Raw genomic sequence first — 17,503 nt, 5'->3', positions numbered from 1 at the left:
GGAAACTTCCCTAAATGGCTGGAGAGCATGACTCACACTTGAATGGCCCTCCACTTGCTATGCACTCTGAAGCCAGTTGACCTAACCTCTCGAGGCTTGGTTTCTTCATCTTTAAAATAGAATTTCTAGGACTCACTGAGATGTCTGTAAAGTACTTAGGCAAAAATTGGCAAAGAGTGTTAAATAAATGGTAACTCCTATCAATTCTTAATTCTAAACAAGGAACAAAGAAAAACTCTGCCTAAAACTGATACTGTGCCCTATTGGGTAGCCTCTAGCCACATGTTGCTTCTTAAATTTAATTTTAAAATTAATTAAAATTAAACATCATTAAGAATCCAGTTCTTCAGGCACACTAGCCACATTTCAAGTGTTCAAAAGCCATGTGTGACTAGTGGCTCACATATTAGACAGTGCAGATTATAGAACACTTCCATAGTTGCATAAAGTTCTATACCCCAGGACCAAGTAGTGTGTGCTGAGATGGCATGGGGGTTGAGGTTGGGTAAAGTAATCTGGAAGGCCTAAGTCATCTGGCATGGAGGAGGAGTACTCTTTAGAAGGGCATTGATGGAATTCCCTGGAGGTCCAGTGGTTAGGACTCTGCACTTCCACTGCAGGGGGCCCGGGTTCGATCCCTGGTCGCTGGGGAACTAAGATCCCACATGCCATGCTGTGTGGCCAATTAAAAAAAAGAAAAGATCTGAAGTGAAGTCAAATAAAATGTTAAGGGCATTGAGGGCAGGCAGCTTAGATGGAGGAGGGGACACACGATGCCCACTGAACACTCACTGTGTGCTGGGACAGGGCCAAAGGGAAGAGTGCCCTTGACTGGCCAAATCCCAGCAAACTAGCCCTTGGCTTGCAATCTGGTTTCTAATCTGGCCTCTGCCATTGACCTTGTTAATCACAAAAGCACAGATGAACAAGCTAAAACAGTGAGAGAGGAGGGCACTGGCCTGAGTCACACAGAAGATTAGTACCCAAGACTGGACTGGAACCTGGTAGTCTGTATCTAGAAGCCTAGAATCTCCCGCCCAGTCTTCACCCATCTTTCAACAGCGTGGGCCAGCCCCGGCCTATACATATCCGAGGCTGGGGAGCCACTGAAATGTGTGTCTCTGAAGCTGTCACCCAATGGACCTGATTCTAAGCCAACAAGTGTTTCCCCTTCCCCTACTGACGACAAAAAGAGAGGTTCAAGAAGTTGGGCAGCAGTGGCTGGAATGGTAGGAACCATGAGAAAGAGCTGGTCTTGGGATGGGGAAGGGGAGGGAAGTGGACTAGAAGCTACCTCTACCCCTGTTTGCTAGGTTGCCAGAAACTCTGCTCTCTTAGAGCCTTGTCCAACACCCCCATCTCTGCCAGCACCTCTTGTACATTCCAAATTTATCTCTCTTTTTCTGTACATCTGGGTGGGGAGGGAGGGCTGCCCCTCCTCCATGGAGCTTCCAGTAGCTTTGTCGTGGCCAGAGTTCCCCATTGGTCTTTTCTGTACCCCTGGGCTGGGGGTGGGGGCGAGGAGGCTGGTATGCTGGAACAGGGAGCTTCCTTCTCCACAGGTAATGGGGAGGGACTGAGTGGCCACTGCAGGAAATCTGGGACTGGGGCCTAACACCCCCACTCTGTGACTGTGTGTACCCTAAGAGTCTGACTCCATTTCCCTTTTAGCACTCTGAATCAGCTAAACCCTGGCCAAGCCCTCTCTCTCAGACCAAGATGTGAATTTTCTGGGAGGATCTTTGCTCTTGTTCCCCCGGATATGGGCAAAGTATGCCACACCCTGGTTGGCTACAGAGCAAGTAGGTCTTCTTTTGTTGGTTCCCCTCACCAAGATTTCTGGTCCCTTCACTCCTCCTCAAGTGCAAGGCCAATGTTGACCTCTCATCCCCTGGCCACTACCCCATGTCAGATCTTATCAGTTCTAGCCTGGACCATTGCAGTGGACTCCTAAATCTTTCTAGTCTTGAACCCTTCAATTCAATCCACATAGCAGCCAAGGAAATCTTTCTGAAATGCAATCAGGTCATTTAGGAAAAAATTCAAGCTCTGACGTTCAAGACTTCTAAGATCTAAATCCTTCTCTCCCCTCCCCTAATGGGTGAGGGGGGGTCAAAAGGTACACATTTTTAGTTATAAAATGAATAAGTCAGTGGGGTGTAATATACAGCGTGGTGGCTATAGTTAATAATACTGTAGTGCATATTTCAAAGGTAGGAGAGTGGATCTTGAATGGTCTCATTACAAGAAAATAATTTTTTTATAACTGTATATGGTGATGGCTGTTAACTGGACTTACTGTGGTGATCATTTAGCAATATATACAAATATCGAATAGGGGAGATCTAAATCCACTTCTGCTTCTGTTTTGCCCCCACACACATACTTATGAGCATATTTTGAAAAGCATTTGAAGAAGTACTACCTTCTGTTCTGGGAACAGCTGCACAGCCCAACCCTGCAAGGGGAGGCCTGCCCAGACCCAGCCTTGAAGAAAACCACAGGGGCAACTGGGTGATTTCCTTTCCTGCCATTATCCGACTCAGTGGGACTTCTGCTGACACCCTCCCCTCTCTGGTACACACCCCAGCTCCCAAGGAGCAACATGGCTTTTATCTTCAGGCTGGCCATTTACTTTATGATGTCCAAGGATCTTTCCAGCAGCTTGAGGGGAGGAGAGAATTTGTTTTCAATGTACTTTACCATTTTAATGGACTATAGGGGAAAAGAGAGACTGAATTTTTTTTTTAATTGAGGGGTCAGTGACATTATATTAGTTTCAGGTATACAACATAAATGATTCAATATTTGTATATATTGCTAAATGATCACCACAGTAAGTCCAGTTAACAGCCATCACCATACACAGTTAAAAAACAAATTTTTTTCTTGTAATGAGACGGTTCAAGACCCACTCTCCTACCTTTGAAATATGCACTACAGTATTATTAACTATAGTCCCCATGCTGTACATTACACCCCCATGACTTATTCATTTTATAACTGAAAATTTGTACCTTTTGATGCCCCTCACCAATTAGGGGAGGGGAGGATTCTTGGCCTTATGAGACAAGCCCTAAGTCTGGCTGGGGTGGGGTCAGGGGAGTGGGGAAAAACTGAAGAGGAAGAGGCTCTGTCCCTGGGGATTCCCAGTCTGAAGAACAGGAAGAGGCTGTGCCTCTATACTCAGTATCCTAGTGCTGTTTTTTCCCTCCATAGCCCCCTTTCCCCTCCTCAGGGGGTCTTGCTGAGCACTTCCTGTTACACAATGGGGAGCTGGAGGCGGGGTAGGAGGGGAAAGGAAGTGAAGGGGGAGGGTTAGGAAGAAGGCTGAGAGCAAGCCTCACTGGAAACCTGTAGCACAACCTCCAGGGGGCAGCGGCGGGGCTGTAACGGCCCTCCTCTAGAAGGTAAGGGACAGGTTCGGCCACCGGCTGGACTGATGGAGAAGTCAGCCTCTGCTCCTCACACGTGGGGTCCCACCTGGGGTCCCACACCAGCACGAGCATTTCCATTTAAATTCTACCATTAAAACCACCCTTATACTTTCATTCCTTTGGGTCTTCAATTCAGCAAACAACTGCTTACTGTGGGGGTGTAAGGTATTGCTTTTGGGTGTCAAGAGGGCATTTTGGTTTTCCAGAGCCTCTTTCAAATGCCCCCAGGAGCTTCCCTGGTGGCGCAGTGGTTAAGAATCCGCCTGCCGATGCAGGGCACACGGGTTCGAGCCCTGGTCCGGGAAGATCCCACATGTCGCGGAGCAACAAAGCCCGTGTGCCACAACTACTGAGCCTGCGCTCTAGAGCCCGCGAGCTACAACTGCTGAGCCCACGCGCCACAGCTACTGAAGAACACGCACCTAGAGCCCGTGCTCCGCAACAAGAGAAGCCACCGCAATGAGAAGCCCGCGCACCGCAATGAAGAGTAGCCCCCGTTCGCTGCAACTAGAGAAAGCCCGTGTGCAGCAACGAAGACCCAAAGCAACCAAATATTAAAAAAAAAAAAAAATGCCCCCAGGAGGGGGCAACTTAAGACCGCCCTTGTGGGGATTAGTTCATTAGATGCTTCTTTTTTATTTTATTTATTTATTTGTTTTATTTATTTATTTTTGGCTGTGTTGGGTCTTTGTTGCTGCACGCGGGCTCTCTCTAGTTGCGGCGAGTGGAGGGCCACTCTTCGTTGCGGTGCTTCTCACTGCAGTGGCTTCTCTTGTTGCAGAGCACGTGCTCTTGGCACACGGGCTTCAGTAGTTGTGGCGCACGGGCTCAGTAGTTGTGGCTTGTGGGCTCTAGAGCGCAGGCTCAGTAGTTGTGGCCCCATTAGATGCTTCTTCACCCTGGGGTGGTGCAGGTGGTAGTGGGGAAAACGTGGAATTCCAAGAGAAGTCTTTTTGGATGTAGGTGGGACAGGATGGTGTTTATAGGGTGAGTAGTTATTAGGGGAAGCTTCCAGGAGGAGATGCTCTGGAGCTTGGAGGGCCTCAGATTGAAGGGGAAATTGCAGTCTTAGCCCTATAGCCCTTGAACAAGCCCAGGTGGCCGAAAGCAAAGTGGTGATGACAACAAAACCTACTCACCTGCTACATCCTAATCTCAGTTCCACTCTCTCCCTCCCTCATCCACTGCCCATAACATGCCCCAGTCCCACCTTTCTGTCAATTCATCCTACAAAGTGAACATCTGAACGCAGTTTATGGGCTTCCCCACCCGCCGCCCCACCTTCTCCAAAGTACCTGTGTTTTAATGGAAAACTTTGTAAGTAAGTCCCAGAAGAATGACTCCAAAGCTGTACAAGATATTCTAAGGCAGAGTCTTCCCTCTGGCACCTCATCCTCAAAGGACCTCACATATAGGCAACTGCCAGGGCCATCTACCTTCTTAAGCCTCAATATCCTCAGCTAAAAAAGTGAGCAGCAGAATCAGGTCATTTTCCAGGTCCCTCCCAACTCTGATGTATGAGGTCTTAACATTTTGAGATTCCACAGACTCCCATGTTGAGTGCACAGGGCCAGCCAGCCCTTGTTAGTCTGTGGTTTGGCACCACTGCCCAGCAGGCACTTATTAAATCAGTGGGATGTGGTCCCTGCTGGCCTGGAAGGAGAGCACTAAGCTCCAAAAACTTCCTGTAGCAGGCCTCCTAGGGGAGTGCTGCTCCGAGGGGTGAGGAACAAAACCATTCAGGTCCCTGGCAGTGCTCCAAAATCCTGTTCGCACGGAGAACCAGTGACTGAAAACATCTGGAGGCCTGATTGAAGACCTGGGTGACTTCTCTCTCCTTCCTCTGGGGGTGGCTGTTCTTGACCCTGGTAATCCAGGTTGACCTTTGCCAATGCCCCTTCCCATCCAAGCTTCTGCACTTCATTGGGCAACAACCCTCTAATGAAATCCACATGAATCCATCTGCTAACAGCTCCTGGAAGGGCTGTAGGATCTAACACCTGCCCTGCATTCCTTGAGCCCTAGTAGCAAGGGGAAAGAGGGCTGAGACCCAGCTCTTGCGGCTCTGGATCTTACAGTTGAATCGTGGAAAAAGGGAGCAGGTGGGAAGAGAGAAATGCCAATGATGAGGGCTTGCTAAAGGCGGGGAAGGCAGCGGCAGGCGAGGAATGCACGGGGTAGTGACAGGGCTGCCGGGTGGCCCAGCTGAGCCCCCCAGGCTCAGGCCTGCCCCTTGCCAGTGGCCTCAGTCATGCTGACAACCACGCTGACCCTGGGAGTCAGGACTGGGCTGGGAGGTTGGAGTGTATGTGTCACTGACCTGATGGCCCAGGGTTGCCTGTCCTTCCTTTCCCTGTTGTGACTGGGGATTTGTTCCAATGTTCCTTGGGTCTCGAATTACCTTAGGAAATATTTACTGAGAACCTATAACATATGTACCTGGTGCCAGGGAATGATACATTAGCGAGTACAATCGTCCTTCGTTATCCGCGGAGGATTGGTTTGAGGGCCCACTGAGGATACCAAATTCTGAGGATGTTTGAGTCCCACCTTCGGCCCTCAATATCCACGGATACGGTGGGCTGATTGTATAGCAGACTCCATTCCTGTGCTCCAGTCCCACTTGCTTGTATATCCTGTCTGCTACAAGTCACTACGTCTCAGGTACACCGGTGGGGTGGGGTGAGGGTGCTTGGCGGTCCAGAGGCAGGAGAGTCACCCGGTAGCGTTGGGTCTCTCTGATTCTGACTCCGTCCCTCAGCTTCTCAGGGGTACAGTGCTTGGACACAGGATTCCCTCCAGCTAAGGTCAGAGCTCTGATTAACTCTAGCTTTTCTCCCCACCCAAGGCAAGAGCCCATGGAATAAATACAGCAGGTTAGAAGGAGAGATAAGCGGCTTGAGGTTTATTCATAAAGTATAAGGATGCACTCACTGGGCTTGGCCTTTTTTTTTTTTTTTTTAAACTCCTTTCCCTTCCTTTCCACCCAGCTGAGATTTTTGCTTGCTCTTCTCTGAGGGTCCTCAGCTGATTTTACCAGCCTGTCTGCAATCTGCTATAATGAGCCAAAGACCAGCACAGGCTTCCCTGGAAGCAAAGGTAGTTCACCTCAGAAGCCCTCAAGGATCCTACGGAGGCAAAAGACCCTGATCTGGTCAGTTCAGACCACTGTGGAGCAGAGAAACTGGTGTCCTTCCTGGAGCACCGCCTTCATCTCCTTGAACTGAGCCAACTGGCAGGCCTCATGCAGCCCCAGCCAGCGATAGGCCTGGTGCTCGTGGGAGAGACGGACCTCCACGTCGTAGTCCTTTACCTCCGCCAGCCAGTAGATGACGGTTTTAGGCTTCTCCCTGGCCACATAATTGAGCTCCCTTCTGAATCCCTCAATGATGGTCAGCTGGTCTGCTTCTATGCCTGCTTCCTCCTGAGCCTCCCGAAGGGCTGTTTCCAAGTCACTTTCTCCTGGTTCCACATGGCCTGGTTAGGAGAAAAGAAGAGGAGGTGGATATAATCTTCAACAAAGCTGGATTTTCCAGGTCAGATGATTTAAAGCTGGGGTCTCTGGTGACTTTTCTAGGTGTTGCTAAGCTTTGGCAATATTCTAACATGCCTAGGGATGGGGTACAGGGCAGGCAGTGTCTGGCTCTGTGGTGTCTGGGCAATCCCTCTTCCCCACCCCATCTTCTCTACAGAGAGTGAAACAAAACATATATTTGGCAAGTCTGGTCTAGAATACTGCCCTTCGATGGTGAGAGAGACAGCCTCCCTCAGACCTCTTCTTTATTTTTCTTTGGAGTTCTCTTCATCCCATATTCTCAGGGAGACCCTTCCCTGGGACACCTTAACGTGATTTTCCCAAAGAGGGGCAGTCCTTTCTTGCCAGGTGGGAGCTGGCTGAAGAGGGAGCACTTCACCTACAATGCACAGTGAAGACTTAACACCGTCTGCAGTTGGTCTCTGAAGTCCCAGGGCCAACAGTCTGTCTCCGAACCCTGCACCGAGGCACCGGCAGCAGCTGTTTCCAAGTAGCTATCAAGGCTCTTCCAAATTGTTTTCATCTTTCTAATTGAGCAAGGCCAGATTCCAGTTTCATAGGGAAAGTCCTGATGGGAACTTAGACTAAGGACAAGCTGAGAGCCAGTTCTAAGAAAATTAGTTGGCAAGGCCCAAACCCAATCAGACAACTGCCAAGAAACTGTTGTAAGAGAACTTGAAGCTCTGCAGACTGGGAGCAGCCCTCAGCTTTGCCTCAAGCCCTCCCTGCAAATTCTCAGCTTGCCCAGGGGGTGCCAAGAAGGCCTGAGAGGGGTCTGGCAGCCTCGGTCAACACATGGCTCCAGCAAGTTGCTGGGGGCCTCCTGGTTTAGGAGCTCATAGAGAGCAGGAATTCTTAGCTGTTCTCTTCTTAGTTCAAAGACAGGGCTACATCCTAGCCTCCTCCTTCCCAGGGGTCCTCAGAGCACTGCCCTGAGTCAGCTGCTGCTGCACAGCTCCCACAGAAAGCAGCCAGGAGCTTGGACTTAAAAGCCCATTTTCGTTCATGGCTGCTAGGGAATTTTCCCTGTATAGCACCTCGTATAGCCACGGACACAAAGACAGGTAGGTAATGCACCAGGGGAGGAAGGAGGGAGGGATGCTGGTGGTGAGACAGGTGACGCTGATCCAGGATGCCCGACCTTCCCTCAGAACTGTGTGGGAGTCTCTGAGCACACCCTGCCCAGCAGCATCTATTCAGCACTCTGCCCATCGGTGTTAACAGGGTAACTTCTCCCCCAGGCCCAAGCAGGGAAAAATTCAGAGAGGTCCTTTGAAATCTTTCAGCGAGAGGGACCGTGCAGTGTGACTCTGGTGATCAGGAGGCAAGTGTGAATATTCCTATTCATAGTATCTGTGACACTTTTTTTTTTCACCTTGTTTCTCCTCAGTGAAACTTGAATGTGCAAATTTTATTTCCTATTCCCACTTCCTTGTTTTCTTCCAACCTTGGAGTCTTGTTCACCCCTCCCCGACCCCACTTGCTCCCTTCTGTCTGGGGGCTGTTCACTATGGGCTCCTGACCTGTAGCCCAGTAATAACTTGACCCCAAGGTCCCCAATTCCCAGCCCAGTGCCTCTTCCCCTACCCAGCCGTTCACCACAGAGGCTCTGGTGACTGATGCAAGAAAACCAGGTGTTATGACTTCCCTGGCAGTCCAGTGGTTAAGACACCGTGCTTTCACTGCAGGGGGCACGGGTTCAATCCCTGGTCAGGAACTAAGATCCCACATGCTGCATGGCGCGGAGAACAGGAAAAAAAAAAAGGAAAGAAAACCAGGTCTTGCTTCTGCCCTGGAATTCAGCCACAGAGTTCTATTTCCAGTTCTTCTCTGGCCTGGCATGGAGACTTTGTATGTAGAAAGGATCAAGAGCTCTTGCCCACCCCACCCCCTCCTGCTACACAATCACCGGGAAGCAAGCCTAGCAGGGTGCCTGGCAGGGTGGATTTCTGAACAGTGCTTGGCATTTCCCCGAAGCCCGCCCCTCTGGCCTCACACCTTTGGGAGGAGTCCAGTGATGAATGCCATCTGATGCCTGCAGCAGTAGAAACTCAATTGCAGTGTTGTCCATCTTGGGAATGAGACATCTTCGGAAGATGATCAAGCCACATGCTCTCAGGGCCATGGTCTATCTGAAGGCGTAACAAAAAAGATGTTCGAAGTTACACAAAACAGGAAGATCCATACTGGCGGGCAGCACTCTGTGCTGCGGAGTAGCACAGACCAGCTAACAGTGACCTCGGCACCTATAGACAGAGGCAGCATGCTGAGAACCAATGGGGGGAAACCAGGAGTCAGAGACAGGCCTTTGTGTGTAACTGCAGGACCTTGGTCCCTACCTGTTAGTGTAGCTCTATCCCAATTCCTCTAGGTCTCCCAGCTAAAACAGGGCTGGCATGTGTATGTAGAGACTGGAGATCCTCAGAAGCAACCCCACTGAAACTGGAGAGGTGCGGGGAATGGGAGGGATGCAGTACAATATTATCATCAAATTCACGATCCCATTTCCCTCAGCCTCCAACCTGAGTCTCTGGAGCAAAGAGACCCCAACAATGTGGTTTCTGATGGCTCAGAGGGGTCACTTAGAAAGGGTAGCTTAGTGTACTAAAAATTTATTATTGATTTTTTTTCAATCTTTTATCCGTTTTGGAATGTTATACATTCACATGGTTCAAAACTCAAAATATAAAGGGGAATACATGGTAGAAAGTCTCTTTCCTACCCCATCGGAAGTGAACTGGCAGAGTAGTCAAGAGTGTGAACCTGGAGCCTGGGTTCAAGTTCTGGCTCTGCCACTTATTCACTGTGTGATTAGCTCCTAAGCCTGTTTCCACAGCTGTAAGACAGGATAGTAATAGCTCTACTCTAAAGAGCGGCTATGAGGATTACATGACTTAACTTTTGTAAAGTGCTTTAGAACAGTGCTTGGAATGTAATCTCAATACATTTCATTATGCACAGAAAAATGTCTGAAGGATACACATCATTAATCCTGTTTTCTGGGGGGATGAGATTATGGGGAGACTTCCATTTTCTGCTCCATATATATCTGTATTATTTGAAAATTTACAGAGAACATTTATTATTTTTATAATCAGAAATACAGTGAAGACAGACTTTTTTAGTCTTTTCCATTTAGCCTTTTTTCCATTTCAGAAAAAAATGTCAACAACAACAAAAGACAGGAAGGGAGCAGGAATATCTGCAGAAGTGAAAAAAGAATTCATCATCTGAAGGAGGACATGTAATCAAAGTAACAAAAAATATGGAAGATCCTTTATGTGAAGCCCTGCAAAAGAAAAACTTGTACCATTTGTTCACCCGACAAATATTTACTGAGTACCTACTATGTACCAAGTACTGTGCTTGGCCTTTGCCCTCACAAGAATATAGAATATAGTTTATATTCTAGTGGAAGAGGCAGACTTTGTCAAATAGTTAAGCAAATTTACAAATAATTGCCAATAAGGTATGTGCTCCAAAGGGGAAATGTGTGATTGGTAACTTAACCCTGACTGAGGGATCAAGGAATGCTTCCTGGAAGAAGGGATGTTTGAGCAGAGGAGTAAAGGATGAGTAGAAGGTAAGCTGTCAAAGGGAAAGAGGAGAGAAGATGTGTTCCAGGTAGAGGGAACAGCATGGGCAAAGGTTCCAAGGTGAGACAGCAGAACTGAAAGAAAACCAGGTGTCTCAAATGCAGCGGAGTTCTGAGAGAGTGGCCCAGGCAGGGGAGAGGCCCGAGTCAGAGGGTCTCATCTCCAAGATTCCAGGGCCAAAGAAGGAGCTGGTGCTCATAGGTGGCAGAGCTGATGCTAAAAGGGTGGCGGGAATAGACGCTGATGGTCTCCATGGCCCCCTTGTTGGTGCTCAATCAAGATGAGCTTGCATTTGTCAAAGGCATAAAAATCAGACCCAAATCACAACCTGTTCCAGGGCAGTTCTCAGGGCTACCAACAGATGGTAACGTTACTCTAGAGAACAGTGGTTCCTTACTCAAAAAACCAAGCACACCCAACACTGTGACCTTTCCAAACCTTTCTGTACCTGTAATGAGAGTTTTTAAGGATTGGAAATAATCTCAAAATGGGTTTTTGAAATGGTCTGTGCGCTCATTTACTGTTGGTGGGAGATTAAATTAGCATATCCCCTTAGGAGGACAATTTGGTAATAATTATCAAAACATAAAATGCACATTCCCTTAGACCCAGGAATTCCAATTCTAGGCATACTGACATATACAAATACATGTTTAAGATATACACACACACAAAAAAGAAAAAAAGGGCAGAAACAAATATCCATCAATATGGGAATGGTTAAATAAGTACAGTATTTCATCTATATGATGGAAGATTATGAGGCCTTTAAAAAAATGAGGTAGAGTCAAATGTGCTGCTTGTAAAAAGATTTTCAGTGGAAAAAGAATGGCTCATAACTATGTAAAGTATGGTTCTTTTTGAGTTTAAAATTCATATGTAAACTGGTATCAGGCTTTTACTCAATATGGTGTTCTGTTTCCCTGGTCTCCCCATTTATGCTGAGAACGTTCCTTATTCTGGAAGCCAGAAGGAACCCTGTCACCAAAGAACTCGTGAAGCAAGATTTCAAATGACTGGTTCCAGGTTTAGGCTGAAACAGGTACCTGATCCCATGCTTTCCTATCAAGATGCTCAGAAAGTATTAGCAAGTTATAGGTATAGGGCACCTTGCCCCTGCTTCGAGTGGAGTCCCATGGAATGGATGTTGGAACCCCTCAATAAGCTTAGGGATCCCAGACTAGTGGGCACAGTGTCCTCCCTCCACACCACTGCTATCGCCAATACAGCATGAGGAAACAAAGTTGCTGCATGGGAGGGTGGGCCAAGAAAGACAGGCCTGGGGTGGCCATGTGGAACTACTGGGGAGAGGGGAGCAGGCCAATATTTTCCTATGGGGAGGAGGCTTAGGTTACTGACAGGGGTGCACCCAGCAAAAATGTATCTCAGTAGATACCAGTATTCAGCAGTGACCACATCTAAGAAGCAGACTGACCAACGGTTCATCTTGATGCAACAAGAAGAGCTAGGATCAGATAGATGCTCACTTTCTCTCTATGCTCTGCACCCACAGAGAGGACAGAAAGGCAGAACTCCTATTTGCCCTTCAATTGCTTGGCTTGAGCCAGCTGTCCTCTAGAATTTCTCCTTCCTTCCCCATCCATTTAATCACCTCCTCATCCTTTCAGCAACAACTCAGATGTCACCTCTTCTGTGAAGCCTTCTGGCTTCTAATCATTCCATCTTCTGGGCCTTTAACATAGATTGAATAATCTTCTACTGTAGGGTTTGATAAGAGAAACAGAACACTATGAGCAACAGTAAAGTAAGAATTTAGTATAGGGATTAGACCTTGTCCAATTAGGAAGTTGATGGAGAAATCCACACAACTCTGTCACTTCTGCATCTGGTGTTAGGCCTGAAGTCTCTGTAAGTCCGGGAGGCCAGCGGTTGGGAAGGAAAGCTGGCTGTGGAGGAGAGAAAGAACTGGAACCTGTGAGAACAAATCGACTTCTGTTCACTGTCTCCAAGCTCACTGACTCCAGTGAGTTGCAGGAGAAGCAAGGGCCCTTTGCCACAGAGCTGAACGTACCTCTAGCCTAGGACTCTCAGAGCAGCTGAAGGAGGAGATTCAGCAGGAGTTGGGGGGCTGCAGGCCTGGGTGCTGTCCTACACAACCAAGGTGAGCCAGCAGGTCAGGGTCAAAAGGTATGCACTGCCACCATGCCCGGTGCTCTTCACAGTGTACTGGCTGCTACTTCACTTCAGTTTTCCAAATTTTGCACAAAATTTTCTTGAGGTCAACCCCAACTGGAACCATACAGGAAGGGAATCCTGGGAAACTCGGTTCCAGCTCAGCTAAGTGGACACAGTACAAAGCCACCACAAGCACGCACGCCTAGTATGGTAAATCTCTGTACCTCTGGCAGGGAAGAGCCAGACTATGAGCTGTCTCCTGGGACCCAGCACAGCAGCTCTCAACAGATGTTCATTGACTCAACAGAACTGTCTCCCCACCTCCCACTCAAACAAATGTTCAGGGTACGTTCTGGGACTTTGGGAAATAGCCCAGTGTTTTCCTGAGGAGTGCCATTTACATAAAAGTCAATGGAGCTATTGTTGGAGGCTTTCTGTTTTTCTGGAGACCACGGAGCTGAAACTGTCCTGGGGTTTGAAAGTAGCCAGATTTCTCTCTCTCTCCCTCACACACACACACACACACACACACACACGTTCTGGCACACACAAACTCTGAGTGGATTCAAACCTCAGGGGTTAAAGAACACAGCGTCTAATATGCAAAGATGCCTGCAGCCAGGATTGCGGAGGTGAGAACTCCAGGCTGACAGCAGGCAATTCACACTTCAGAAAAGTGGCAAAGTGCCTTAGGTGGTTAAAAAAACCTGAACAAAAAAACCCTCAATGTCATCAGAAGGTTCCAGAAGCTAACGAAAAATACTCTTGGCTTTCTCTATAGATACAATTCCCTCACAGCCTAAGAGGTTCAGGACTTAGGTGCCAAAAAATAATTAACAGATAAATGGCTATACTGATGTGCTGTGTTCCAATATTTTCATCAAATTAATCAGAGTGCTACTGCAAGCATAGTTCAACCCCCAAAGCCCTCATAAATGTACCTTTACAGACAGAAAGAGCTCTCCAAATCCTACCCCCCGACTTGCTCCTCCTAGTGTAAAATCCCTCTAGCAGAAACAGTATTTCATCCCACCATGTTATCAATTAAGCATCTACCCTGTGCAAGGTTCTTCACGTGTATCTTTTCTAATGCTCAAGACAACTCTTCACAATAAGCATTATTATCTCCAGTTTACGATGTGGAAACTGAGATTCAGAAAGTTTAAAATACTTGCCCAAAGGCATAGCTGGTCTGTGAATGCTGAGATTTGAATTCAAGTAAGTCTAACTCCAAAATCTGTATTTTTTCCCCTTTATACTGCTTTGCTTACTGTGAAAGAGCAGGACTTCGGGCACAAGTGGCCCTGAGAGAGGACACGAAAATGATTTATAAAATCATTTCCAGTTCCAGAATTCCCACCCTTTGATCTATATTCATATGGAGGATTTTAAAGTTGTCTAACTGGACTCCTTTGCACAGAAGAGGTTTTAGTTGGCGGGTGGTATAGATGAAGGTCTTGGTACCCAAAGACAACCCTGGAGGGGTAAAGTGTAGTCTGAGGCCCCTAAACTTTGTGTCTCTGAAAGGAGTGGACAGAAATGAGGCTCCCATCTTTGAATAAAGCTCTCTCTTATAACAACAGCAAAAAGATAAAACTAAAAAGAAAGAAAGAAGAAAGCTCCCAACTACCATAAATTGAATAAATTAACAAAGAAAATGTTCCCTCAACTGCACCTTTCCCTGGACATCTGCCACTCTCTTTTCTCAGAGACCAAGTTGCTGAGTCATCTTGCTATCTTTGCTATTTGGCTGAGGGAGGAAACAGGAGATTTCACCTGTAATGACATGAATATTGGCTTCTAGGATGAAGCCAAGTCAGACAAGGTTGGGACAAAAATCATTTCTAGTGAAGGAGATCTGTTAAATGGCCTATTAGTGCCATCTGCTGTACAATTCTGGAAAGCCAACATGGGGAATTCTAATACTAGAGCCTGAAAGGATTCATTCGCTCATCTATTGTCTGTTGAGTGTGTCCCATGCAACAGGCAGTGGTAACAGGATTGAAGAGTAGATGGGAAGCTGAATACTACTGAAAGTGGAAGATGTTTAAACAGACAAGTTACCAAATGTGTTTTTTGCATCACAAGGGTATGTGTAAGATGTAAATGTAGCAAAGAAGGGGTGATATCTTTAGGTCAAGGGGTACGCCATAAGGATTTTGAGGGATGACTAGGAGTTAACCAAGCAGAATAAAGGTGGCAAGGGGCACTCCAGGCCAAGGGAGGAGTGTGAGCAAAGACCCTCAAGCACAAGATGACATGCCATTGATAAAACTTAGTTTCTATCCCATAGGCAATGAGGAGCCTTGGACTGGTTTTGGACATGGCTGTAATATGGTTAGGTTGACATTTTACAGAGACATTCTGACAGCAATGAAAGTGGAGAAAGAATTAGAAGGTAAGGAGGCCAACCAGGTACAAGCCTGTTGCAAACAGTCCAGATGACAAATGATAGAGTCAAATTAAGGCAGACACAGTGAGAAAGGAGAGGAAGGGATGAATTTGAGAGGTCTCAAAGAGAAAATCAACACTATTTGCTGTTTCACTGTCCAAGGGAGAGGGAAAGGGAGAGGTATTTGGTTTGAGCGACTAGGTAGAAGTAGGAGTAGAATGTACACAAATGATTCCTGTTTGGGACAAGTTGAATTTGAAGTGCGATAGACTACCCACAAAGTAAATGGACACATGCGTCTAGAGTTCAGTGATCACCTCATCCCATCTCTTCATTTCCCAAGGCTGAAATTTCCTGTTAGAGAAAGATTTTGCTTCCACTGTAGGTATCTCTGCAGCCCACCTCCCTCCATTTGGGTAAAGCTGCTTGTACATCTGGTATTCCAAGTATTTTCATCCTCTTTCAGTCAGAAACAGCACGGCACAACACAGAAAAGCATGGCTGGCTTCACAGTGATACTTAGCTCCCTAATTTAACAGTGTCTTACTTTGAGCAAAATACTTAACTATTCTAGGCCTCATTTTCCTCATCTTACAAACAAGGAAACAACAACCTACTATTCACAGTTGCTGTAGAGTTTAAAATAAATAATGTATATGTAGGGTCTGACATAGACGTACTGAATATACGAGTCACGCTTACCCCTGTTATCATACAAGATTATCAGAAAGCTTCTCTATGTTATGTTTTAAGGGCATGCTCTTAGCTTTTATTGACAGTTGAATCAAGAAATGGCTTTTCACATTTTCTGCAAAACTACTGGTGATCACACCATGTATATCCCTGATGGCCCCACAAGATAAATTCCTCTTGATATAGCTACTAGGAAGAAATTCCACTCTTTTGAAGAATGTATTGCTTCCTGAATTATTAGTTATTTAACTGACAAGTTTTGAACTAAATTGGGTACTCAGTTACAGTACATCTGCTGGCTCCATTGGCTAGTATATTTGCTTGTTTCTATTATGAAGATAATAGCTATCATTTTTGGAAGAGTTACTACTTGTCAGGCATTGTGCCAAGTGCTTTACCTTTGTTATTTCACTTAATCTTCACAACAACCCCACGAGGCACTACTGACACTTTTCAGAAGAGGAAAAAGGAAATTACAGCTCAGACATGTGTCTGAGTAGTGACTCAAAAGCAGATCTGCCTGTCTCCCAACATCACTGCTCTCAGCCTCGACTCTACATTAGCTACATTTGCCTATTTGATTGCATTCAGTTTATTTTAATTTGTCATTCATATATTTTCCCCTTAGGAGATATAATAAATACATAAGGTCCAAACCAAGCTACAACAAGGAAAAAGGAAGTTATTTTTTTAGGTAGTGGGACTCTCGTGTGACTTTCTTTACTTCTGCTATAATTGCCACGATATTATCCATTCAATAAATGAAGCTATTAGAAAATACAAAACCTCTTTTGGAAAGTAGGCAGGGCTTAAAAGGTAACAACAATGTTAAAACTGAGGCCCAAGGAGGGGAAGGAATGGACCTCGGGTCGCTGGGCCCTACACCCGGAACTCTGGGCTTCCGACGACCCACCCGATCACCACTTGCATGAGGGCAAGCAAAGCTCGCGGGGCCACTGATCCCTTCTCCCTACGCACACAGAAAAACTGAGGGCCTGCGAGCGTCTGGGGCCTGACCTAACCACGCCCCACTGCCAGCTTGGAGGAAGGAACGTCCACCTCTGACCCTACAGCGACGGGAGATTAGTCAGCTGCAAACTCCCATATCTCCGAGCCTCAGTTCCGCCGCGGAGAACTAAAGCCAGTGGTCCCTCCCTCAGATATACTCACCTTCCTAAGTGGAAGCAGGCAGGAGGCGGGCCTTGAACGGAGACCTGGGGTACGTCGACCAATCCGGAGAGCTCCATTGCTATTTGGGCGACCAACAGCTCCGGGCGTTAGGATTCTGGACCCGCCTCAAAAGTGAGGTTCTCTCGCTTAGAACATCGCGAGATCTTCACTTAAGTGGAGTAATTGGTTGAAAGACCGAAAGACTGAAATTGAGAGATACGCCCACCGTTTTATTAGTTCCCTGATTGGTCTTCTAGAAGAGAAGGCGGCTCAAGTCCACGAGTTCCCTGGGTGCCCATTGGTGAACGGTGCTGGACTGCCAGCGCGCTGGCGTCGGCGCGGGCGTTCGAACCGGCGCTTGGCGGCGTTACCATGGGGGTGCGGCCTGGCGGCAGGCTCAAGCTAGTGAGCTGACAGCACGCCTCGGTCGCCCGCCTTGGGGCTCTTTGCTGTCAGCTTTTTCTCCTGTCTTCAGACACGGTTGATCGAGGAGGAATTTGGAAGCCTCCGAGGTGAGAAATGGCGGGGGAGAACCGGGGCGGGG

At 47.2% G+C, this 17,503-nt stretch overlaps 1 protein-coding gene across 4 annotated transcripts; it reads right to left on the bottom strand.

The window, feature by feature from the left end:
* Window positions 1-6,314: 6,314 nt before the first annotated feature.
* Window positions 6,315-17,042, bottom strand: NUDT2 (nudix hydrolase 2). Of its 4 annotated transcripts, none has more exons than XM_024753836.1 (3): window positions 16,960-17,042; window positions 8,971-9,104; window positions 6,315-6,914 (listed from the first exon to the last, which is right to left on the bottom strand). In XM_024753836.1, the coding sequence occupies exons 2-3, from the start codon at window positions 9,095-9,097 to the stop codon at window positions 6,598-6,600; spliced, it is 444 nt and encodes a 147-aa protein (XP_024609604.1). In that variant the 5' UTR covers window positions 9,098-9,104; window positions 16,960-17,042; the 3' UTR covers window positions 6,315-6,597. The 4 variants fall into 4 exon arrangements, with proteins under 4 accessions (XP_024609604.1, XP_024609605.1, XP_024609606.1 ...); XM_024753837.1 differs by lacking the exon at window positions 16,960-17,042 and adding an exon at window positions 12,601-12,668; XM_024753838.1 differs by lacking the exon at window positions 16,960-17,042 and adding an exon at window positions 12,360-12,380.
* Between the last annotated feature and the right edge of the window lie 461 nt (window positions 17,043-17,503).

The sequence above is a fragment of the Neophocaena asiaeorientalis genome, unplaced genomic scaffold (genome assembly GCF_003031525.2).
Source record: "Neophocaena asiaeorientalis asiaeorientalis breed wild unplaced genomic scaffold, Neophocaena_asiaeorientalis_V1.1 scaffold220, whole genome shotgun sequence".
NCBI classification, from domain to species: domain Eukaryota; kingdom Metazoa; phylum Chordata; class Mammalia; order Artiodactyla; family Phocoenidae; genus Neophocaena; species Neophocaena asiaeorientalis.
The sequence above is the reverse complement of the archived record's forward strand: the minus strand, read 5'-3'. Positions and strand labels throughout refer to the sequence as shown.